General features: G+C 45.6%; 1 protein-coding gene across 1 annotated transcript in view; it reads left to right on the top strand.

Annotated features, from left to right (window-relative positions):
- The window catches only part of NIF3L1 (NGG1 interacting factor 3 like 1), a 278588-nt gene that overhangs the window by 145196 nt on the left and 107240 nt on the right, over positions 1 to 26152 (top strand). The window contains exon 4 of the mRNA XM_069651734.1: positions 4745 to 4871. Coding sequence (XP_069507835.1) covers positions 4745 to 4871 — 127 coding nt within the window. The remainder of the gene's footprint in view (positions 1 to 4744; positions 4872 to 26152) is intronic.

Genomic DNA, 26152 nt, shown 5'->3' with positions numbered 1-26152 from the left:
TGAAATTTGGCTAAACCAAAGTGTGTTTTACCCTGTACATGAAGTGGGGTGACCTCTCGTAACCTTCCCACGGGGCAGTCTCTGAAAATTCATCATGGCATATAGTAAAGGAATTGGTCATGAGACTTTCAGAGCTATCCCAGGGGCACTTTCAAACCCACTAACACATCTGCCTGTGTGGGGCCCAATGTCAAACACCTTTTGAATCCCCTTAGCAATAGGTCAGAGATATACCTTCATGTAGAAATTGATTTTGTTCCGCTTTAACTGAACTAAGTAAGAGCTTCTTGTGTACACTGTTGAGGGTTGTGTTACGGTTTCCTTCGGAGTCCATGCTGAACACATTTATTTGGCACAGCTATAGTTTTCTCTGTTTATTTTGGATATTAATCCATAAAGCAAATATAAAAAAATTAGACATACTTTTTACAATAAGACTAAGGAGTCTTCCAAGCACAGTAAAGAAAAGAACACCTGAACGTGCTTAAAGCACGATTCATCAGACAAACATTGTTACTGTGCTTCTACGGGAGACTCTACATATACAAAGTTAAAAACTGATACTTGCCAATAATTTCGAAATGTTGCAAGCAGCTTCCCCAGGTTGACCAAGCATTGACCCTGATTTCTGATCCATGCGCAAGTGGAGCAGAGGGACCCAATGTCACGCGGACTATGCTGGTGGAACACAGGAGAGGATACCAGCCATCTGTCCTAGACCTCTATGAAATTCAAAATTGTGACAGACCTTAAAGTAACCTAATTTCAGGCCCCAGCGAACCTACATGACCTCAAGCACTGCACCAATCTCAGACAAGTCTCAGCCCATACTACCGAGCTGCAAACTATATCCTCAAGCGCCAACCAAAGGGAAAGAAACCAAGACTGCAAAAGCCACTTGGCTCAGTCCATTCTGTGGAGTGTTCTGGAAGAAGCTGGAGGAAGGGGTTTGGCAGAGAGTGACGAGGGAGAGGAGAATATTCTAAAGAGAGATTTAGATATTGGCAAGGCAGAGATAGTTGTTGGTGATAGTCTTAACTGAAGTGGAAATCATTGGAGGAGGAGAGGTCACATTTCCAAAGAGGTCCACAGGTTGAGAGGTTGTGTAACACACAGAGAGTGATTACCAAAGGCAGAATTGTTTGGAGTTGGACGTGAGTTATATTCCAAAGAGGAAGGTGGAACTAGGATTGTTTGCTGGATATGAGAAATCCAGGGAGTCCAAGATACTTGGGAGGTTGTTTGTAGGCCAGGACCCACCAGCGAGAAGCAAGAGAGAAGACCTAGAGGGCGCAATGGATCAGGAGGTCAATAAAGACTATTAAGAGACTGTAGAAACCAAGCTCCCATGCGCGGGTGCGGGTGGGGGTGGGGCTGGGGGTGGTTAAGAGACTTGATAATGAGACGCTATGGCAGCTGGTTGAGTGATAATAGTAGGTTGGGTTGGAAAAGATGGTATCCTCTAGAAAGGAGAGTGGTGAGGAGTGGGGGGAAAGATCCCCTGTCGGAGGCTAGTTTTTTCGATGGCTGGAAATATTTGCAGCAGGCCTAAAATGGTAGGAGGAGGGCAGGCAACTCCTATAGTTAATCTGAATGTAAGTATTCCAGCGGGCCAGGTCAGGCCAGGCCTAGGGTAGATACTAGAGGTGGAAAGAAGGTAAAACTGCACTGGAGTTCAGGAAGGTTCTGCTGTATGTAGTCGGGAGGGGAGTTGTTCAGGGACCCAGACATTTAGTGCAAGGAGGTGACCTGGTGACTCTGACAGTACCAGCCTCTGGTGGAGAAAAAATGCCTTTGCCTCGAGCTCCTGCAAGAGTACAGCAGAGTGTACCAGACCTGTAAAATCCTTTGCTGAAAGTCTGTTTTGGGAATTTAAGACCAAGAGGCTTCGGGTACCCTGCAACCGGAAGAGAAGGAGGGCATTTGATTGGACTGGATTGCTGCCTGGATGTACCGAATGGATGTGCGAACCGTGGACTTGTAAGCGACTCCTGTACTGAATATTGTTTTGGACCTTCCACCCTTCACTTTGATTTTTTTTCTTTCATCATAACATTTTCTTTTATTTGTAAACTTTTTTTTTAAAACTCTTTACCATTTCGAGATGGGAAACCTATTGCAAACATAGATATAGAGTCGGTAAAATGCATCATAACAGTTCAAATGGCAGCTTTGTCAAAAAAGAGGGAAAACTTATGCTAATAACTATTCCTCCTTATGGAGTCACATATCTTAAAGCCACCATCTACAACCAACCCTATGCAATGTGACTTAACTTAAAAAAATATATGCAAACATATATAGACAACACGACTCACGCTCATACACACAGTTATCGTACATGCCTACATCATCACAAAACATCCATTCGCCTCAACTATTTAAAAAAAAAGCTACCCTCGGCCATGCAGTTCATTAAATGGTCCCAACATCTCCAAATAATCGCACTCGTGTTTCAGCTTTTGCATAATTATTTGTGTATTCTAGTCGCCTTTCTATGAGTTTTGTAATAAGTGTTCTTTGCTTCATTTTTCTGGTATCCATTTGTTTCTCCCCACAGCCATCCTGTCACAATTGCAACATATCTATTTATCTCAAGCTATGACTATTTTTAATGACATGTAACCAGGTGTTAATAGCAGATTAGTGATTCCAAAGAGATACAGATTAAGTGGAAGCTTGTACGCGCAAGAGTGATTTTGGATTGCTCTCGCCACTTTAGAAATGAAACTTCCGTTATTCCGGGTACTTTTGACACCATCATTTTTACACCTGATCGAATTGTTTTAGGAATTTTTGGTGTATTTGTTTGTTCTGTTCATTAATAGGCCTACTGTATTGATTTAATGTAGTGTTCTTTTTTTTTGTCAGATTATTTTTGATTTACAGCAATTTGTGTCTGTTTAAAAAAAAATAATCAACACTCATTACAACTGTCATTTTATTGTTTGCATATTGTCTTATTTTATGAATTGTGATGGCTAATTAAATGTATTCTGAATAAAAGCTGTTGACATCGGCGATGGGAGGAAAACAATCCAGCAGAAGTAATGAGACATCGGATCTTGCAAATGGTGCATCACGTGTTTAGCCAATATTACAATTCCGAGTCCAATTTAACTAACGGCCTTAGTTTAACCCCGGTCTACCACCATTTGTGCAAATAGATAAAGGATTAGTTTTGCGGAGGCTGTGGGTGTGCTTTCCCCAAAAGTTCACTATTCAGTCCAAATAGAAATATGGTCACTGACATGGGATACACTGTCAAATGGAGTAAAAGATATTAGCTTGCTAATTCTAAGAATGGTTGGACTGCTTCTATAGTTAATGTGCTGAAAGAGTAGAACACAGATGTGTTCTCAAGGACAAGAGGCTGACTTACTCTCTGCAAAAAGAATTGTTGACCTTCAACTTCATTGAAATAGAAATCAGGATTGGGAGAAAGTGAAAAAAACATCCTTTTCACAAATGGTACAGAAAAATCAAAAATGCATTTGAAATTGCTTTTTCTCTTCAATAGTCTCCTGTGAAGCCCAGAAAGTAATTCCAAGGTTTGGATCTAATCTACTGTCATGTGGATGCGGAGACTTAGATGAAATCCACTTTGCTGTACATATTACTCTGACACTTTCTCTTGTCTGCTGACCGTTCCAAATTGGGTTAAAGTACCTCAAATCTTTCTTCAAGCTTGCTGGCTATAGGGACAAACACTAGGCCTTGACTATTTTAATTAAGTTTTATAGTTATGAAATGCATATATTGTCTCTTGCTGTGTTAAAGGAATGGCTGGCTAGATAAATGGTGTTTATCATTGTATTTAAAAATATGTTGGAAAAATAAATGTGCCCTTATAGTTATTGTATTTTAAATGTTGATGTAAAGTTCTGACGTGATGATGAATTGTTATAAATATCAAAACAAATGCATTCTCTAATTAACATATTGCAGTTTATTTCTGTTTTGTAGCATAGTAACGAAAAGCTGCTTAATTGTATTTACTTAGGATGGACAAAAGCGTGAGTTAGTTTGGCTGGCATTGAAATCTCTACCTCTCTACCTGCAGGTTGTGCACGCTGGTCTGCAGCAAGGCTTAACTGAACTATCTGCATGGCTCCATCAACTCATGTACATAGTTATTTTGTTGATCTTCGTGCTTACCGAAGGAATAGAGGCACCTGTGCATATGGGTTTATTTTATGACATAACCACTTCCCTGTGGCAGGAATTTCCGAGGTTGTGCTGGTCCTCTTTATTGGCAACTGATGCTATGACCAGGAGAATCGCTATTTCCTAGGGAATTCTGTAATCAACCACTCATTCAACTTGGTGTACATTAAGATGCTGAGGCCCTATATTACCGTCTGTGACAGAAGTGCACTGGGATAACAATGTGAAGATTTGTTATTGTCATGTTAACTCCTCTGCTTTGTGCAGTTTGTTCTTGGGCGGCTCTGTTATTGGCAATTCAAGATTTTATTCATTGCTCTTTACGGCGGCTATTTTCATTGCTACACAATGGTAAATTTGATTAACGTTCTTTTAGGTTTTTGTAGGTATGTCGGATTTCTACCTCCCTACACGTTAAGTACTCAAATGGCACTAGGGTGGCCTAAAGCTCAAACCTGTCTTTCTCCTATGGGCTATTTCTAAACCGCACGTATCCCAATTTTAAATGGTCCTTTTTGGCAAGAACTAGTCTCATTGCATACTTATGAACCTCTACCCTGTGTACTCTTATTTCCAGGAGTCAAGAAAACGAACACGTCAGAGTCATTTTGAACTGTTCTCAGAAGGCTTTGTTGCCGGTGATGGGCTTGCTCTCGAAGGACAGCCTAGTCTACGAGAGCCTCGAGATCTCGGGTCTTCAAAAGGTAACATTACTGTGTCCTTCATTTCATAATCTGCTGCCACGCAAACGTGTTGCCCAATGTGTTAAGAGACCGATAACTAAAAACAGTAAAACTTTCAGATTCCAAGCTACTTGCCAGGCATAAGTAGCTTTCCACATGCACACAGCACCCCGTTTCGTACACGCCAAGAGTTGCTTATCACTTGCCAATGCTTAGTGGCAAGTGCACATTTTGAGGCTTATTATAGTGTCTAGATGCAAGACCTTTGTGTGGGTTTGTTGGTCGAGAGCAACAGAGCACTTATTTGTGTTTCAACTTTTACCAGCTTCTATTTATACACCATGAAATATTAGATGAGGGCCTGCGAGACGATTTCATGAAAACAGGATGACCTTCCATGGTTTACCAAGCACAGAGAGCCCCATGTGAAAAGGGGATTAACATAACATTGTCTCAATTAGTGATTTAAAGTAGGAGCTAGGTTTGCTTTGGTGATTCCTTCCAAGTAGCTTATTGGTATCCTGTTGTCTCTCCTGGTTTCTTGAGCTTGCAGTACCATGGGCCTACTAGCAACAATGAATTATTCCCTCTTGCTTTAGGGCTTGCCCAAACATTTTCTAGCAGGAACCTCAGCACTGTTCCCCCCTGTGCTTTTCTGACCGAAGTTCTTTTCATTGATCAGCCACGGGTTGTCCACCTTGCTACTGGCTCTGTTGCCCTTGGAGTCTCCAAAATAATGCTCCTGAAGTGTGCTCTGCTGGGTCTCCCACAGCTGCACACCAGCCCTATACAGAAACCAAAGAAGAGGCGGGCGCTGTCACAATGTCCCTAGCCTAACTTTGTTAGTGGGTGGTAGGGGCCCCAAGGGTATTGGAGGCTGTCAATAGGCAGATAATACTGGGGAGAATTGCCCTTGCTATGCCATGTTTGAAAGGCAGGGGGTTTGCCACATTTGCCACCTTATAGGCTCTTGACCCTGTAGGGGAATCTGAGTGGCGGTCCCTTGAAGGCAACAGTGCCTGCATTTGCTTGGTTGACCTCGTGTGGGTACATATACATGTACAGAGTGGAAGAGCAGTAGCAGAACCTGAACTAGGGTCGGAAATTCAAGAGGGATTAGTCAATCATTGCAAAAGGTATACGATTCAGTAGAGCTCGGGAGGGTAACGCAGGGGCAACGCACTCATCTTGGAAGCAAGACGACGCGATCCCTGGGTCCAACTTCTGGGTATTAAGCACGTTATAAATAATTAAATTACAGTTACAGTAAAGAACAGGCTAAGATGCCCAGCTCTCAGGGTGGACTCTGAGACAGGACTGCCCAAAGGGATCATGTTGCCAGCCCCCATGTACCACATCCAAACCCTTGATTACTATTCCGTGTTACTAACTCTCCAAATTGCACATGAATTTCTAACTTCATTTCCATTCATAAAAAACAATTCTTTATTTTACTCAATTATTTTAAACCACTATTTTACAACAAATGTTAGACATTACACCATTAAATTACCTCCTATACTCAATTATTCGTTTAAGTCTTCTAAATAAGCAAACAAATTCAATAAATGCTATCGGCATGCTGAGGTTGCTAACTAACCAGGTTCTCCGTTTACTGAATGCTCGCATTAGTTCCTTGAAACCTTGAGTATTTTACAATCATAGCAACATATCATCCACATACATTACTTTCAAAATGATTCGACATGTTTCAGTTCATATTCCTTATTAATGAGCTTTCGTCAGGAGTACTATTTTTCAAAATCCCACAACTAGTAGTTTCGGTGGAACTCTCTTAAATATAGGTAGAGGCGTTAATTAATTATGTTTCCCATTTTATATAGTGAAGAAAAACTTGTCACAATCTATGAATAAGTGGTTACCGCAAAGAAAAGCCAAACAGGCGGCAAAGAGCATTTCATAACAATGGGGAAGACTTATTAGAAGCACAGATGGATAAAGAACAAAATAATTGCCTGGTAAGTGTAAATACTTTTGCCACTCTATCATATGTGATAAGAATATCATTGAGAACTGGAGGATTTTTGAGAAACCGAACTGAATTTGGGAACGGCCAATCTTTGCATTCAGAAGTAGAGAAATGTTAGGACTAGCATTGTACATAACAATATTAGACCTAAGAAAACACCACAGGTATGTATTTATTTTATTTATTGTGCATATTTAAGGCGCTTGTACATCAAGTAAATTTTGTTTCAAGCGCCCACAGGGCAACAGGGGGGCGACCTGGGAATGAAGATCAATACAACAATGAAAGTTGGAGGCGGACCTACTAGGCCTTGTGCAAGTGCAGTGGGAGAGAATGGATGAGGGAGTGGGGCAAGTGCTAGGTGTATCAAGGGAAGTGCTAGGGAGTGAGCAGCTGTAAGTGCCAAGTGGAGTGGTCAGCCGCCAATAAATAAGTGCAGGCCTGTGGTGACATAGGCCAGTGGGTGCCAAGGCAAAGTGCTGGGAGGGGAGGAGGCTGTAGACGATTGGGTGAGTGAGGCCAGGACCCAAGAGGACGCATAACAACCCTGGTTACCAATCTCAGCAACTGTAGGATTTAATAGCGGAGGCAGGAATTGGAGCAGGTGAAAAGGGAAAGTCTTGGGGAGCTTCTGGAATTCAAGGAGACCAGGATCAAGAGGAAGGGGGAGGCTGTTCGAAAGGAGGGAGCCTGCTGAGGAAAGAGATTGGCCACCAGCTCGCTGTTTAGCAAAGCGCATAACACACAGAGTTGGTGCCGGAGGAATGTAAAGATCTGGAGAGGGAGTATTTAGTGAGAGCAAGTTGTAGATGGCGTGGTCCCCGGCCCCAGACAGCCTTGTGGATGACGCAGAGATATTTTAATTTAATCCTTGCAGCAACCGGGAGCCAGTGGAGAGTTTTTAGGGCTGGAGAGATGCGTTCCCTGGGCTTAAGGCCAAGGAGAAGTCTTGCAGCCCTATCCTGGATTAGCTGCATGGGTTGTAGAGAAGAAGGTAGGTTAAGGAAATGTCTATTGCAGTAGTGTAGCCTAGAGAGAACCAGAGATCTAGAGACATTGACCTTCTGGGGGAAAGTGAGGAACGGAGGAATTCCTTTCAGGAGGTGGAGTTGAAAGTGGGACTTCTTGGCAAGGTCCTGAATGTATGTGAGGGGTGAAGGAAAGAGTGGAGTCGAAGATGACTCCAAGGTTTCTGGCTCCAGATGAAGGAGACCGGGGGAGAGCCCATAGAGGATGGCCAGAGCAAGGGACAGAAAAAGGGAGCAGGGTCCCAATTGTGAGGATCTCAGTCTTGCTGGCGTAGAGGCAGAGATCATCGGAAGTACACCAGGACTGGATGGCAGATTGGCAGTCAGGAATGTATCAGTGAGAGTGGGGGTATACCCCCAGTAAGAGGCCACCACCCATGTGACGGATGTGGTGTTTGTAATCTGACACATAGGTCTAAACAAATCATTGGACTGAATAAAAGGTGGATGCAAATAAATGTTGCCAACTGTGAGTCGACACAAGTTGTATATCTGATAATTTCTCCTTGTGGTAAAAGATGCATAAGGAAAAACTAAGAAAAGTCAGAACAAGGATAATGGAACACAGGAGCTGTCGCGAGAGCAAAATAGAAGATGCCTCTTTTGGTAAAACATTTGTTATCACAAAACCAGAAGTACAATGAGTTCACATGGACCGTAATCCAGCAAATAAAATGTAGTAATGAAAATTATTTGAATAAAAAAGAGCATGAACTAATCTTTTCAACTGAAAGTTGGCTGGAAGGTCTTAATGAAGGTGAGGAATGACACAATATAGCATTAACACAGGGGTCTGATGGGCACGCTGATTTAAAACAAAATCTCTTTAAAATTGTGTTCTTATGCAAGCTAATGTAAATGGATTTCTTCATAAGAAAGGAAGAATCCAGGCTATTGAGATGGCTATTAAAGTTCCAAGACAGTGGAGTAACCATGCATGTACATATACAATAGAACCTTGAAAAGATTTTTCTAATCTGTAAATTGCACCACAGGACAAGCATAATCGGTATGAGCAAGAAGTTATGAGTGAAAAAAGCATAACATGTTATTAATTGAATATCCAGCCCAGAACGAAACATGTGAAGTACATGCAAGTATGTCAGTGTCTACCATATAGATGGACACCATATGTAGAAGACTGTCAAGGTGGTATGATTAACGGTTTAGTAGTTTAGGAACAACCGTTCAAATAACAGGAGGAGCATGTCCTGTTTCTATTTGTCACAAACAACGTGGATGTATGCTGCATACGTACGAGGGCAGCAGCCATAGGGGGAACGGTGTCAGACGCAGGAAAGAAGCCATAGAGAAAATGAAAAATAAGGCTTTAGCACGAAGGGATTAGCTGCAGACGTTGAGAGTATTTTACTGCTCCTTTGTCTGACAGTGGGCATCATTACGACCCGGGCGGTAAGGGATTACCGGTACCAGTAAGGGCACCGGTACCGGTAATCCCTTACCGCCCTACTACGAGTTCCCTTTGCGGGTCCTCCCTTAACGCCTGGTTTTACCAGACGTTAAGGACAGAACCCGCAAAGGAACCTTAGAGCTAATAACGGTACCGCAATTTGCGGTACAGTTATTAGCGCCTTCCCCATTCCCATTGAGCCCTATGGGGGCTCAAATGGGAATGGGGAAGGGCCCTGGTGAATGGGGAATTACCGCCCCCGCCAACCTTGGAATGGGGCGGTAATAGCTCCATTCACCAGGGCGGAGTCGGTAAGGGTTTGGAGGCAGCCATGGCGCTAAAAGCGCCATGGTTACCTCCAAACTCGTAATGACCCCCAGTGTCTCCCGGTTGAAGCCCAGAGAAACACTGTGGATTGGGGGGGTTTCCCGCAAATTGAAGAAAATGAATTCTCAAAGGGTCAGTGTTTCCGATTTAAACTAATGAATAGTAATATTCACTTTACCAATGTAGTATTTGGAATAATTGAAGGGTTCTGAATGAGATCTTGCTTTTGTAGATCTGGAAACAGAAATGTTTTAAATGGAAATGTTTGAAATGAAACCACAAGCATTAGGAAGATGAAAGTAATATTCAAGACCAGTCTCTAAAAATGGTATGTGCTTTCTTTTTTTTTTTTTTTTTTTTAATGTTCTCTCGAAGAAAAGTTAAAACTGCCTGATGTTTTTGGTTTATAGATGACCAAAGGACCTGACACTTTATTTCTAATAAGAGCTCCCTATTTTTTAACAGGGAATGAGTAATATAATGATCAATCGAAAGACGAAAGCTTTTGCAGTTAATCGGAATGTTTGGGTCATGTGAATTGGTGACCTTGCACCGTTTTCTTTTTTTAAATGAGATAGCAATACTCTTATACTGCCATTGCCACTAACTACAAGAGGATGTTGACTATGTGACAAGTTTTTCTTCACTATATGAATTGGGGAAACAGAATTAACGCCTCCACCTATAGTTACAAGTCTCCCTCTGACAAACTACCTTTTGTGGGATTTTGAAAATTAGTACTCCTGATGAAAGTTCATTAATAATAAGAGATATGAACTGAAACATGTCGAGTAATTTTGAAAGTAATGTATATTGGCGACATGTTGCTATAATTGTAAAACACTCAAGGTTTCAAGTAACGACTTATGCGAGCACGCAGTAACTGAGAAAACTTGGTTAGTTATCAACTTTGGCATGCCGAAAGCATTTATTAAATGTGTTTGGTTATTTGGAGGACTAATTGAGTATTAAAGGTAGCTCATCTTTTTAATGGTGCAAATAATTGTGTAAAATAATTTTTTTTTATATATAGAAAGAACGTTGGAATCTCATGTGAGATTTGGTAACATGGAGTAGTAATCTGCTGTGTCATTTATAGGGTAGGTTTCAGATATAATAATGGTTTAGAAACCTGGGTACACTTACCCTATATGGTTGGTCATTGGCTCCTCTAAACATCCCCGAATTCCCCAGCCAATCCCTACTCCAGCAGCCCGAAGAGACCCACATAGTTTTCCTTATACAAGAGAGAGGCCAAAAAGGTAGGTCTAAGGTGTGGCAGGCAGAGATTTGACCCCTGAACAGGATTGCTTACCATGTCCCACATCAAGGCTGAAGGCCATCTCTAAGGGTGCAGCCAGGTAGCCTATCCCACCTAACGCATCTTATTTCCCGTTCACCATAGAGTCTGGAAGACCAGGCCAAAGCCCTATAAATGGCAGGTCCTGTGGCAGAAGGCTGAGGGAGATGGGGAAATTCTCATTCGAAGCATGCTGTAAAGGTGAACAGAAGGACCATGAACAAGTGCTGTACGCAGGATCCTGGAGGAAGGACACTGGAGCCTTGGCAGAAAAGGAGACCAGATGCTGGAAGAGAGACCCAGAAGGCTGGGGTATAGGAAACTGGACACTGCAGGGGAAGCTTGTGAAATTGAGGAAAGACTGACCCAGGAGGTAGCCAATTAGGAGAGCAAGTGGGCTGGGAAAAGAGATCCAGAGATCTGGGAGAATAGGCCAGTGCAGGGAAAGTAACATTTGAAGGGGCTAGTGGTGGAGTTTTAAAATGTTGAAATAAGGTGGTAGAGCAACTTGCTAAATGTTGAACTAGAGAATGCTGGAAAAGTGAATCACAGGGAAAGTGGGACCACAGAGGTCACGAAAGGGGTGCACCGAAATCCCAGGAGGAAGTAGGGGTCAAGAGGTGAGAAAGAAGGGAGAGAAAATAGAAGATTGGAGTAGCCTGCATGGTACACGATGGGTGCCTAAAGTGTGAAGAAGGGGGAGATTAGAGTAGACTGCTAGAACGAAACAACACAGAAAATCTGGTTAAAAAGAAAGGAATAGCAGATGTAGGAAAGAGATAAGGAGTTGGTGGAAGAATTGAGAGGTGGAAAAACACTGTGAAGGAGAAGGTGTTACAGGGAAGTAAAGACTTGGAGAGATGGATCATAGTGGAGTTAAGGAAGGAAGGGCGAGAGTGGGGGTAAGTGGAAAGAGGGAGTGAAATATTGATGAGAAGGCAGGTCACACGCTATGAGAAATAATGGGGGCTAGTATGTGTTAGACCCTAATCTACAAATAGGCACCCCTACGGGGGAGGAAGTATGAGACTTGAGGCAACACCAAGTTGGAGTGGGAGTTGGACTGCCAGTTCTAGACTGCACCAGGTGGCAGGCGAAACAGAATACTTGGATAGTGGTGGGGGTTGAGTGTGACATAGTGAGAACCATGTCAAGACTCATGCTGTGGCTTTGATCTCGGCTGGAAGGGCTACCTCTTATGACAGAGTCTCATCTCACCAGGCTCCAGTCTGGCACTGAGACTCTTGAAAAGTCTCTCCCTCATAAATCTCGAAGAAGGGTGTGGGAACTCTTTTAAGATACGACTTAAATTGACTTGTCATGTTAATCTGCCGGGGAGACCCAGCTTCAAATGTTTGGGGAACTGGCAAACCTTTTTCTTGGGAACACTTCTTGTGCTGTCCCAAGGCACTAAGCAGACCAGGCAGAGTAACCTTCGTGACAATTTTAGTTGGCACAGACCTGTCCTGTTTGTTATTTTTGCCATCTTCTGTTAATGTATCCCTTATGAAATCTTGCATGCAAGAGTTTGCGGTCTGGCTGGTCTGTTGATCATGCAAGAATATCATTTCATGCCCCGCCTTTCCCGCTGAGCTCCCTTAAAACAGTAATTGTAATTGTTGATTTGTAAAGCGCTTATACACAAGTGAAGTGCTTCAAAGCGATTCAAGGAACAAGGGAAATGCAGTTGTCATTCTTAGGCCTTGAAGATTCCGAATGATCTAACAACAATAACTAGCATACTAGGCCAGAGGCCACTACTAGTGTAAGTGTGTGACAGAGAGTGGGGAGAGAAAATGTGGGTGATGGGGGGTGGGGGGGATACAGAACAATAAACCACCGTACTAGGCCTGACGACACTTCAGATCAATTGGTGGTTGGTCAATTAATCCACCTATGCAAGAGTATTTCAGGCACAACCAAGCTGAGGAGGGGAGACGGAGGGAGGACAGGACAGACAAACTTGCTAGGCCTAGTACATTCAAGGTTGTGCAAGTGCGCAGACAGGAAGTGCGAGAGGGGGGAGGCATGTGCGCCCACTAACAGCAGGGGCCTGGGTTAAGTGCAGAGCTGTTGACCCTCTCATGGAACGAATTCCGAGTGCAGATCGCGCCAAGCAGTGTGCAGAGGCCCGTAGGCAAGTGCAGGACTGGCAGGGGAGCCTCGGACCTGTGAGGCTGTGGAGGGGCACCAGGCGACCAGTCAGTGAACTGAGCAAGTTGTGGAAGAGAAAGAAGGAGGGAAGTAGGAGAGAAGAGAAAGGAGGCTAGCAGGGGAGAGAGAAAGAGGATGGTCTTGAGGAGTTTCCTGAGGTCCAGCTCAAGATGGAGAGGGGCAGGGCGGCTGTTCCAGAGGAGGCACCTGAGGGGATAAGGATCTACCCCAAATCTCAGTTTGGAAAAACGACTCACCCGCAGAGAGTTGGAGGAGGCCGAGCGGAGGGCTCTAGCAGGAGAGTAGTTAGGAAGAGAGCATTGTAGATGGTAAGGGCCCTGGCCCCCAGAAAGCTTTGTGGACTATGCAGAGGGACCTGAACTTGATCATTGCAGCCTCTGCGAGCCAGTGGAGGGATTTCGGCGCTGGAGAGGTGTGGTCCCTGAGCTTGAGGCCAAGGAGAAGTCTTGCGGTTCTGTTCTGTATAAGTTGAAGAGGTCGGAGAGTAGAAGTAGGAAGATTAAGAAAGACTGTTGCAGTAGTCCAGTCTGGAGAGCACCAGGGCTCTGGAGACGGTGAGCCTTTGGGGGAAGGTGAGAAAGGGCAGAATACCCCTGAGGACCAAGGGAAGCTGGCCAGAGTGAAAGTGGGAAAGCAGGAGCAGGGGTCCCAATGAGGACTATATCTGTCTTACTGGCATTAAGGCAGAGATCATTCGCAGCACACCAGGACTGAATTGCGGACTGACATACAGGATGAGCAAGGGAGAGACGCAGAGTAGCCTGAAAGAGAGCTGCGTCATCCGAATAGCACAAAGTGAAGGCAGAGATCTTGTGGGCCAACGGGGTCACGTAGACATTGAAAAACCAGGGGGATAGATTAGATCCCTGGGGGAAACCACAAGTGTAGAGAGGGATGGCAGAGAGAAAGGACCCAAGTTCCACCTGGGAAGGACGGTCAGAGAGAGAGCACTCTAGCCACGCAAGGGCCTGATCTGTGATGTATGAATAAGAAGTCCTCTGACTCTTTACACTGTGGTTGGAAAGTGTAGTGTATTTTTGGAATGGAAGGAGGCAACGAAACAAAGCTTTTGGGATTGACGAGAGCAAGAAAGCCTTTATTGAAATGTTCTCCACAGATGGATCAGTCACTGAAAAAGATTCACAATCTAAGCAAGTGGAACAGACGCACAAGCATGTGGAATTGAGAAGAGGGGATTCAGAAAATGACGCATGCATGGAAGATTTGCTGCTTTGTACTTATGAATACTACAATCTCAGGCTCCACTCACTTGAAATAAAACTGCATAGCTGTAAACCATTATAGCATGTGTGTGTATGTGTGCCACGATCATGGAACAAAACACGTTCCCCCTCACTCATTCTAATAATTCAAGGTGGTAGCCAAGTCTATGTGCAATTTAGCAGTATAGGGTCATAGCCTCAAGAACATATCAACCTTCGAAGGCAGTTCAAGGGTTTTTATTTTATCAACTTCCTTCCTTCTCCAGCTTCTCCTACCTACACCCCTCTTGCTCCTCCATCACCTCCATCTTCCGCCATCTCTCTGATACCCTCTCCATCCTCTGTCTACTCTGCCATCTCCTTTTTCCTCCTCTGTTCACTCTTGTGCCCCTCTAACACCTGCACGGCTTACCTCTTGCCTGAACCCCTCCACAGAAGTCTTTCAAATGTAGCAATCTGATCCATGTTGCTACTCTCGCTCTGCTGTCAAACACTCCTCTGACATCTGCCGACTCCTCGAAGAACTTGATTTGGATGTCCTCTGCCTCACAGAGACATGGTTCATGGCCAGCTCTATCACAAGTTTTGACACTCTCCTCCCTGTTGGTTACAAGATCCCCTCCAAACCCAGAACCAACCGTCCAGGAGGTGGAGTAGCTTTGATCTTTCCGGAGTGGATCATTGCTTCTGTCATTACTACGAAGGTCTACATCTCCTTTGAAAGCCTCCTCTGTAGGCTCTCTATCTCTCCTAGCCTATCTCTTACTGTGGCCACCATCTACAGACCACCTGGGCAGGCTGCACTCTTCCTCTCTGAGTGGCCCGACCTCTTCTCCTCTCTCCTTGCCTCTAACTCTCAACTTCTCCTCCTTGGAGACCTCAGCATCCATCTAGATGCTTCCAACCCCTCCTCGGGGCACTTTTGCAATCTCTGCGACTCCCTCTTTCTATTCTACCCTCTGGCCCGATACACTATGCCAGCCACTCCCTGGATGTTCTCATCTCAGCCGACATCCCCCCCTCTCAAACCCTCTCACCACTCCTCTCTCTTGGACAGACGACTTTCTTCTCTTTCCACCTGACTCTCTGTCCTTCAGGTGAAGCCGACACCAGCATTGCCACCCACCTTCTCTGCCATCCAGCCCATGACGCGTGTGTTAGTGGAGGCTTTCGCCGCTATTTCCTCTGCTCCTCCTCCTCCTACGCCTGTGGCTGACTTGCACTCTGACACAGCCCTCTCTAACATGCATCTGTCTGTCACTAACGCTCTTCATGTCCTTGCCCCTGTCATGAGGATCTGTTTGAAGCCCACCTCCAATGACTCTGGCCTTGCTACCCTTAAATGCAAGTGGTGGGCATCCGGCGCATCCTCTGACAAACAGGCCTGTTGCATGCTTCAAAGGCAATACAGAATCTCTGTCCTGTCCAAGAAGACATTCTTTTTTTGGTGATATTTGTGAACTATTTGACCTTGTGCGTGTGAAGATGGGAAGCTGTTCCTTGTGGCCCCTTGCGTATGTTATTGTCCATTTGTCGTCCTCCACACAGCCCCTGAAAAAAAGAGGACTCTCCTACTCTGTACCATATATCCCAAGAAGAGAGCCTACATCCACGCATGCATCTCTGTGGCATCTAACAACACGGCCGAACTCTTCAAAATCTGCAAGGAGCTGGCCAAATCTGCTGCAGTCTCCACAACGCCTGTTCCCTCCCAGGCCCTCTGCACGGCACTGGCTTCTCACTTCACTACTAAAACTCATGACATCCTGTCCTCTCTCTCCACCTCTCGGCCCCTCTCCGGGTGCCTCTCCTCCTCCGTTCTCCTCTTTCCCAATGTTCAATCCTGATGATCTTTCTAGACAAGTCTGATCTATGAAAGTATCGTCCAAGCAGGTGCTCCCCTGCTCCTCCAGAACAATCAAGGACCACATTGACACCCTTGATCCAGCCTTGGCTGATTTCTGCAATCACTCTTTTGCCACGGGAACTTTACCTTCCTGCCTAAAGCACTTCCTTGTGCACCCCCCCCCCTCCCCCTGAAGAAGCCTTCTGCCGATCCTTCCGCTGCTGCAAACTACCGCCCTATCTCTATCACTCCTTTCCTGGGCAAACTCCTGGAAAAGCTGGCAATCTCCCAGCTTACTCACCAATCTGTTGGTTGTCTACATGACCATCAGTCTGGCTTTAGAGCAGCCAGAAGCAAGGGAACAGCTCTCCTGAACACCCGTGAAGACCTGCTCTCAAATCTCAACACTAGCCTTCCTTCTCTCCTCATACTCCTTAATCTTTCTTCTGCTTTCGACATGGTCAACCATGCCATCCTGATCAATTGTCTCCATGGCAACCTGGTCATCACGGATCAGGCCCAAGCCTGGATGACCTCTTTCCTCTCTGAAGAACCCTCCCAGGTCCAAATGGGGTCCTTTCTCTCCACCACTTCTCTCTCTCCACACGTGATGTTCCCCAGAGCTCTAACCTCTCACCCTGGCTCTTCAACCTTTATTTGGCACCTCTGGCCCATCTCATCTCTACCTTCTCTCCTAACATTCAGTGCTATGCAGATGACAATCAGTTCTCCTTCAGGCTCCCTTCAGCCTCCTCTCTCGCTCATCCCTGATTGTCTATCTGCGATTCAGAAATGGTGTGCCTTTAATGATCTCTGCCTGAACGCCAGTAAGACCGAGATCCTTCTCATTGGGACCCCTGTTCCTGCTTTTCCTCTTTCACTCTGGCCGCCCTCCTTGGGCCCACTACCTGCGCCTTCCTGTGAGGCAAAAAACCTTGGTGTTATCTTCGACTCCACCCTGTCCTTCTCTCCTCACATCACAGACGTCTCTAAGAAGTCCCACTACCAGCTGCACCTCCTCAGAGGTATTATTACTTTTCTCACTTTCCCCCAGAAGCTCACGGTCTCCAGAGCCCTGGTTCTCTCTAGGCTGGACTACTGCAACAGCCCCTTTCTAAATCTGCCTGCCTCTGCAACTAATCCAGAACAGGACTGCAAGACGTGTCCTTGGCCTCAAGACCAGGGATCGTATCTCTCCAGCCCTGAAACCTTTCCAGTGGCTGCAAGGATCAAGTTCAAGACCCTCTGCATTGTCCACAAGGCTTTCCGGGACCTGGGACCGCACTACATTCAACTCTCTCTTCCTAAGCACTTTCCTTCTCGAGCCCTCCACTCCTCCACCTCCAACAGGGTCAGATGCTTCTCCAAGCTGAGAGTGGGGGGTAGTTCTCTCTAACTGGCTGGTGATTCCCTCTGGAACAACCTCCCTGCCTCTCTCAAACTTGAGCAGGATCACCTCAGGTTTCCGGAAGCAACTCAAGACCTTACTTTTCGCTTCTGCTTTTTCTCTTTCTCCCCCATTGATGTTCTTGTCTGCTGCACAAACTGGTTACTTGGCCACCTCTGAACCTTATGGGGACCAGGCTCCTCACAACCAGTAGCCCCATGCACTGCCTCCGGGCCTACAGCGCACTAGGGACTGTATCTGCATCCCCACAGTCCCCTGCCTGCTTGCATTAACTTGGAACTGGCCACCCCGGCAGCACCTACTTGAGCTTTGCTTATTGCACTCTCCCTTTCCCTTCCCCTGGCACTTCTCCTCTCCCTTCCCCCTGCCCAAAACAGCGTTTTATTGCTTGCTTAATAGGTTTTTAATTTATTAACTAATCTTTCCTAAAATGTCCAGTCTGTGGAAGCCTGTGGCAAACTGTTTGCAAAATATCAGCCAGATCAGTCATGCAAATCAAATGTTCTTAGCAATTCACTTTTCGGGTTTACTATGGAACTTGAGGCATATTTATATTTAAAAAAACATCAAAGAATGCACTCAAGGTGATGTGATCGCACTTTGCTGCACTGTTAAAAGTAATGCCCAGGACTCCAAAATCGCAGTCCAACACAAATAGTTTATTATTAAAAAAATTCATCAGGATTAAGGGAGAAAAGAGGTGACGTGTTTCACACACCTTTGAATGTAGCCAATGCAGCTTTAACAATTACCTTCATGTTCAGCCCAATCATTACACTCTATCCATCCGGATTGCCTGCCTCTCAAGATATATGAATTAGGCAGCCATCTTAGAAGGGTAAACTTAGTAACAGACATGGGTCTATAGTAAGCAACCAGCCAGATGGAAAATAAACATAGCAGAGAGAGCTGAAAGACATAATAAATACACGGTGCAAAACCAATTGCAAAGAACATTGCAAGCATCAGTACTTAGAAATCAAGACATGGGAACCTTTTGAATCCGTCTCAATGTTTTGCTTTGCCAACACTGCATAAAGTATCATAGTGGTGAGCCTCTGCCTCAACATTAAGTTATAATAGAGAGATTGATGTTTGACAGTAGGTCAAAGCCCATCCAAAGAACATGTGCAAAACGCAAAAGTGCAAAACATTGTATATTATAGTGCATAGTGCATATAATTGTTACGCTCACCTGGCTCCCACAGAGGCGTCGATCTGAACTGGACAGCTGCGGTCTCCACCAATGTGACGGGTAGGGCCGAGATGACGGACTGGACTGGCCCACCTAGCTTCGTTTGCTTGGCCCGTAGGAATATTCTTCTGCAAATGGAGAAAGGGAATTAACCACCCATGGAGTTGAGCGTAAATCCCCCCACCCCCGCTGTTCTCCCCACAGATCACCTTTGATGTCCCCTTTTATAGTCTCACCTGATGGTTTGAAAAGATGAGCTCTCCATCCTGCATTGAGCGCAGGGGCACGTTGATAACCAGTTGCTTCACTGGCTCGAAGGAATTGGTGAGGTCCAGAACAATATTGACTCCGAAAAGTATGTAATTCGTAAGAGTTCACATGTCTGACTTTCACTCTTGTCCGATTCCTTGCAGTTTGCAGCCTGACCCCAGCGAAGAGTTCCTCGTGGTAGCTGACGAAGTTCAGGTAAGGATTTGGTTTATCCTACACAGTTCAATAAAATAAGGCCAGAATGTAACCTGTTGCTTGTTCCCTTATTCAGGTGTGGAGAGAAAATATGAAGTTCGGGGAATTATGCCTCCGGCGGTAAAATTAGGTAAGTCTATTGCGGTGAGAAGAGTTCCCCTAATTTGTCCCATTGTCTCACCTTGTCCTTTTGTTCCCCTTAGGGGCCGGGGTACGGCGAGGATGCAATGGAGATTGCGCCGACCCGTGAAGAGGAATAGTACCCCCGGCGGTAATCAGGTTAGTCTATGGGGTAGTTAGGTATTGCCTCTGTTTATTTCCTTGGCTCACCTTTGCTGTTCTTGTGTTCCCCTTAGATGCCAGAATGCGGCGGGAACATGCAGAAGGATGCGGTGGATCGTGAGGATGCTGCGAAGGCCGGTGAGTTCAGCGCGGCGCTGCAGCAGGCGAGGCGGCGCGCTTAAAATGCTTCTTTCTTCCAGCTCGAAGGCGCGGTGGATCCGGAATTCAGGTAAGGATCGAAGGTTTGCTCTTATTCTAATCTTTTCTCCTTCTGTTCCTCCCTTTTTCTAGGAGCTGCAGACTCGAGGCGGGCGTGGCAGAAGACTGGATGCAGGCTTGCAGTCACGGTCAGCGTTGCGCTGCTGGATGCAGAATAACGCGAAGCGTCTGCTGCTCTTCGGGCATGGTTTAAATAGCCCCCAAAGTAGTCCCAGGTAAATATTCCTCCCCAGCCCCACCCGAGTAAAAAATAGTCCCTAGGTAAAATAGTCCCTTCCAAGCCTCATTTGGCTTGGAGCTCTGCAGCATGGTCTGCACCAGGTAAGCTTGCAGCATGGTCTGCATCAGGTAAGTTCTACTCTATAGGCGCCAGGACTGACTTTCCATATGAGCCTGGTGCCATAAGCGCCAGGACCGCACTCAAACAGCTCCTAGCAGGGGTTTTTGGGCTTGCTCAAAATAATTTGATGCCTGCTTCCGGGGTTGCTGGACCTGGTCTGGTTCCCCGGGGGTAGGCATCATGACAATAATACATAAGTTCCATACCTATATACAAGCAATTAAAACAAAATCAAATGCCAAGTAAACTCATACCTCGGCATGAAAGTGCATTTTGCAATATGTGCTTAAATCAATCAATTAAACAGAAACATGTAAAGAAATTTGGTAGCCCCTCTTCTACGTGAAACAAATAATGCAAATTGCCATTAAGTACATGCTATACTTTGCTTGAATATGCTTGTCACTATAACATACGCTTCTACAACACACACTCCTATAATGCATGTTCCGAGGACCAGCACACCTACTACACACGTGCCTGCTACACATAATCTGTGATTGGATGACACATGCTCTTATGACGCCTGTTCCAACCACACAGGCTTACCACACACTCTTACAACACACTCCTAACATCTGCTCCTACCACACACATGCTTCTACAACATACTCTCCTACAACACATGGTCCTGTGACACACATTGTCCTTTGACACACATTCTTATTACCACACATACTACTACCACACAGAGCCTACAACCAGCGCTGCAATCACGTACGCAGAGCGTATGAGTTTTACAGTTGGTATATTACAAAATGAACACCTCCTAAAAACTCGCATCAAGGGCAAGGACAGCTGACTTTGTCACTTTTACAGTGATGCAATAAATGTACACTTCATAAGAAAATGTACACTTTTCATATGAAAATGTACACTTTGGGAGGCATACAATGCCTGAGTAGAATGGAGGTTCATTTTATATTAGAACCCCACGCGTACATTTGTAATATTAAGATTGTGTATATTAACACTTATAACACAAACTCTTACTATGCACTCTCTGACAACACACACTCCTATGACACGTGCTTATATAACGTGCAGTCCTACAACATGTGCTCCTACCACACACAATTCTATGACACATGCTCCTACAACGCATAGTTCTGCGACCAGTTCTCCAGCTAAGATTTTGAAGTGGGAGTATTTTACTCTCAATTTTTTTAATTAGGGAGTAAAGTGATTTTTGGAGTAAGTTAGCAAGTCCCATTCTCAATGGGGGTATTTAATAAGAAAGTAAAAATATGTTTCGAATGGATTGTGTCCTCCCACGCAATTCGGATCTTTTGATATCTCCATATCCAGCTTTAGCTGCTTCGGAAAAGTTTGTCCAGGAAGGATGCACTGCCCGTTCATGCCTGTCGACTCGATGTCCCTCGAGGGCCCCCGTCGATGGTATATAGCGCACGCAGCGACCGTTGGCTTCAGTTCTGTTTTTCTGCAGGAGCTATCGCTTCGGAATATGGACACGTTTCGGTTCCTAGCAAGAGACCTTTCATATTTAGTTTAAAAGATGACGTACGTTGTCGGCACCATTGACTCTGCGATCTGGGTTAAAAAAATGTCATGACTGTGGGCAAAAATGTCTCTTACGGATCCCCATCGGATGTGTCTGTGGTGCTTAGGAGCGTGGGTCCTGCCTATCGATGACTGCGAAAGCGCTAGAAGAGCATAGAGCTGCAGGTAGGTCTCCTAAATCCCCTTCGACAACCAAGTTGAAAAAGCGATCCTCTGAGTCGAGAGAGGACTGTCCTCGTCGGAAAGAAAGCTAAAAGGTCCCGACCATGTAGTGGCTCACACCACTAGTCATCCTCACGGCAGTCGAAGAAAAGGCGCCACAGGTTGCCGTCTTCGTCGTCTAGTTCCTCCTCGGAACGGGTCTTGTGCCTGACGAAATTGGTCTCAACGGCTGAGTGGGAGAGGGTGAAACTAAAAATGCTCCAAGTATTCGAGAATGTGGGCTCGATCCTCCGAAGAAAGATAAGAGCCATGCCCATGTCGACAAACACAAAAGAAAGGCAAAGGACCAAACTCGAGCCCAAGTGTCCAGGAAAAAGCTCCTCTGGAGCTCTTGAAGGTTCCCTCGAGTAGAAAGACTCCTTCAAAGCCAAAATCATCAGCGCCTGAAAGACTCCAAGTAGATGCCTAAAATTGCTTCGACTCCACTGACGACGCAAAAAGCAAATCCCTCAAAGGAAGTTGAGAAAACCTTCACCCCAATGCCTAAGAAATACTTTTTTAAGTCTTTCCTTAATTTATGAGGATGATGAGCCATCTTCGGATGAATCACGACCCTATGGGTTAGTATGGGACACAGAATGTTCCAGAGGCCTTAATTTCAGAGGACTCAAGAATAAAAGACCTTCATGAAACCCTGCTATCTGCAAGTGGTTTGGACACTTCCCCAGAAATAGTTTGGCAGACCAGATCTCTCCGACCATGCCGATGGATTTTACAGACAGCCGATGTCTAGGGTCAAAGAATATCTGGGATGGAAAAGGCCTGCACATTTCTTTGAGCAGGACGTCCTCACTGATATTTTAGATAAGGGACCCCAGGAGGACCGCAATTCTTCCTTTCCATGTAGCTTTACAAAGGAGAGTTGATGCCAATTGGGAGACGCCGGAATTAATTCCAGCAGCGAACAAAAAACTGACAAGCAAGTACAGAGCGTCCAGCAGTGACCCTTACTATCTGACAAAGCATCCAACTCCCAAAAGTTTAGTAGTACAGGCTGCCACTTCACAAAATGCATACCAAACTATTCCCCGGACCGAGATGTCAAGCGTTATACTTTGGCTAAAAAGGTTTTCTCTGCGGGGAGTATGGTCCTTAAATCGGCAAATGGCATGTGTGCACTGGCAACGTTCACTTTCACTTCATGGGATTGCACACCGATGGCGCCTGATCATGTCCCTGAAGGGGAAGAACGAGACTGCTTTTTAAACATTGTCAAGGATGGGAAAGATGCAATGTACGAATCCCTCCAGACTGGTCTCGACTCTACTGACTGTATCAGCAGAGCTATGGCGGCTAGCACTGTAATGCGCAGATTTGCCTGGTTTAGAAAGTTTGGTTTGGCTCTAGATGTGCAGTCTACACTTCTTAACATGCCCTTTGACAGCACACATTTATTTGGCAGCAAGGCTGACGTGAGCCTGGAGAAGCTGCAGACCTCCAAAGCAGCAGCCAAATCCCCTGGCACAGCAATCAGCCAGTCACAACCTTGCCCCACTGGTACATCTTGAAGGGGCAGGTCCTTTCACTACTTCTCCTCAGTTGGAAGAGGGAGAGGATTGTCGAATGAAAGAGGTCAGAGAAGATTCCCTCATGGTGGATATGAAAGAGGTGCCAAGACCGCCCAAGCAGGGGCTTCTTTACCATCAGCCACTGCATCAGCCACCTCAAAACCTCTGAGTTTTTAGTCCACAAAACCCCAGTGGGAGGCAGAATCTCACAGCATCTGAAAGAATGGTGGGGTATTACTTCAGATGCATGGCCATTAGAAACAGTAGCCCAGGGTTACTGCCTTCCCTTCCTAAAAAGGCCTCAGGATCAAAGATCCATGAAATCTTGAGCCTGCTAGAGAAAGGTGCTATAGAACCAGTACCTGTAGTGGAGAGGAACAAAGGTTGGTACTCCCCTTAACTTTCTAATCCCCATGAAGGACAGAGTATTGAGACCCGTCTTGGACTTAAGAGACTTGAACAAGTTCCTCAGAAAGGACAAGTTCAAGATGGTTACCCTTTCTCAGATCCTTCAGGCCCTCCAGCTTCAGGACTGTATGGTGTCACTGGACCTTTAGGATGCTTACCTTCATGTGCCAATCCATCACAGACACAGATTACCCGAGGTTCGCCATTGGCAGTTCTCATTCTCGGTTTCGAGTTCTGTCATTGAGCTGACCTCCGTCCAAGGGTTTTCACCAAGTTGGCAGTGGTGGCAGCGAGTCTCAAGAGAGGGGGGATTCACGTCTACCCCTACCTGGACGATTGGCTGATCAGGGCATTTTCTCCCGAACAGGTCCTGGAACATCTCGGCTCCACCTTGTACTGTCTCCACAGGGTACGACTTCCTTTCATCACCTGCTTTTTCATCCCCAGGCTCTTAAACGTGCACATTACATCGAATGTGCTTATCAAATTTTTTAGGGGGGTGGGAAAGGGCAAATAAGGGTTTGGGCGGGTGGGCAATAGTAAAAAATAAGTGTGGGTGGGGGGTCTGAGGGGGGACCCCCCCCCTCCAAAAAAAAAACAGAAAAAAAATGATAAGCACATTCGATGGAATGTGCACATGTAAAAGCAGGCGATTAAATGACATGGAACCCGCCACAGACTAGGCGTCTCCCTCAACTTTAAGAAGTCCTATATGATACCATCTCAAAGGCTCCAATTCATCGGGGTAGTCCTAGATGCATCCTTGGGAAAAGCCTCGCCACTGTGGAAAGGGCTCAAGATGCAGATAGTCCCCAAATTCCATAGTGCCCATCGTCTTCCGGCCTTCGATTTTTTTTGAGGTTGCTTGGCCTCATGGCATCCTGCATTTTCCTGGTGCCAGAAGCTCGCCTGAGAATGAGCTCTCTCCCATGGGCTCTCAGGACTCAATGGTCTCATTTATCAGGCATGATGTCAGACCTCTTTCAGGTTCCAAGCAGTCACACAGGACTTTCTGTGGAGGGCATGCGAGAACATTTTGAAAGGAGAATCTTTTTAGCAACCATGGCTGGAGATAACAGTAGTGACGGACGCCTCACTCATGGTGTGGGGAGCCCACGCAAACGATCTAACAATCAGCAGTCGTTGGTCTCCATCTGAGTCCAAACTAATCAACCTTTTGGAGCTGAGGGCAACCAGACCAGTGCTGAAGGCCTTTCTGCCCTCTGTACAGAGAAAGAATGTCCTGATAATGACGGACAACACAGTGGCCATGTACTACCTCAACAAGAGAGGTGGTGCAGGGTCACTACCACTGTGCAGAGAGGCAATGCAGCTCTGGTTCTAGGCAATTCAAGAAGGAATCTCTCTAACCGCAGTTCCCCTAGCCGGAGAGGAGAACACAGCGGCAGATGCTCGGAGCAGGCAGAGCACAGTTTCCCACAAGTGAGAACTAGCTCACAAAGTCCTTCAAGAGATCTTCACCCTTTGGGGAACCCCTCAAGTGGATCTGTTTGCCACCAGTGTCAACCGAAAGTGCAAGCTGTTTTGCTCCAGGGAATTTCCTCCAAGAGGAGCTCTAGGGGACGTGTTCGTAGTGGACTGGGAGTTTCCACTCCTGTACGCATTTCCTCCAGTCTCTGTCATTCCTCACGTGATCTGAAGGTTGAGAAAGTTTGGGAAATCCATGATCCTAATTGCTCCGGTTTGTGCCAGGAGGACGTGGTACCCGGACCTTCTGGACATGTCCATCTGACCTCCAATACGTCTTCCACAAAGAGAGGATCTTCTCTTGCGAGAGGAGGGTCAGGTTCTCCATCCAGCAGTCAAGACACTCATCCTTCACACATGGTTTCTGAGAGGTTGAGATACAAGGATTGGGACCTCCCGGACGACGTAATGGAGATTTTGCTTTTGGCCAGAAGGTCAGCAACAAAATTCTTATACCACTACCGTTGGAATAAATTCTGCAGCTGGTGCAGGGATAAGAATGTGGACCCATTTACATGCAGTACACCTGTGGTGTTATCGTTCTTGTTACACCTGGCCAATCTAAGCCTTCAGGTTGGTACAATTAAAGGGTATGTAGCAGCACTATGTATTTTCAAGTGCTCCTCTGAAGATATATCTTTCTTCAAAATTCCACTGGTTATACAGCTTTTGAATGGATTGACAAATGTTTTTCCTCCAGTCCCTTTTCAAGTTCCGGTTTGGGATCTCAACCTAGTTATGAAATTCCAAATGTGTGATCTATTCAAGCCTATTCCCTCCTGTCCTTTAAGATTGTTAACTTTAAAGACCCCCCCCCCCCTTTTAGTGGCTCTTACATCAGCCCGTAGGGTGAGTGAACTTCAAGCCTTGTCCTGCAAGCCTCCTTACACATTCTTCTTTAAGAATAGAGTTGTCCTTAAAGTTAAACCTACCTTTCTGGCACAAA

The sequence above is a fragment of the Ambystoma mexicanum genome, chromosome 3p, assembly GCF_040938575.1.
Source record: "Ambystoma mexicanum isolate Mex_15411 chromosome 3p, UKY_AmexF1_1, whole genome shotgun sequence".
NCBI classification, from domain to species: Eukaryota; Metazoa; Chordata; class Amphibia; order Caudata; family Ambystomatidae; genus Ambystoma; species Ambystoma mexicanum.
The sequence above is the reverse complement of the archived record's forward strand: the minus strand, read 5'-3'. Positions and strand labels throughout refer to the sequence as shown.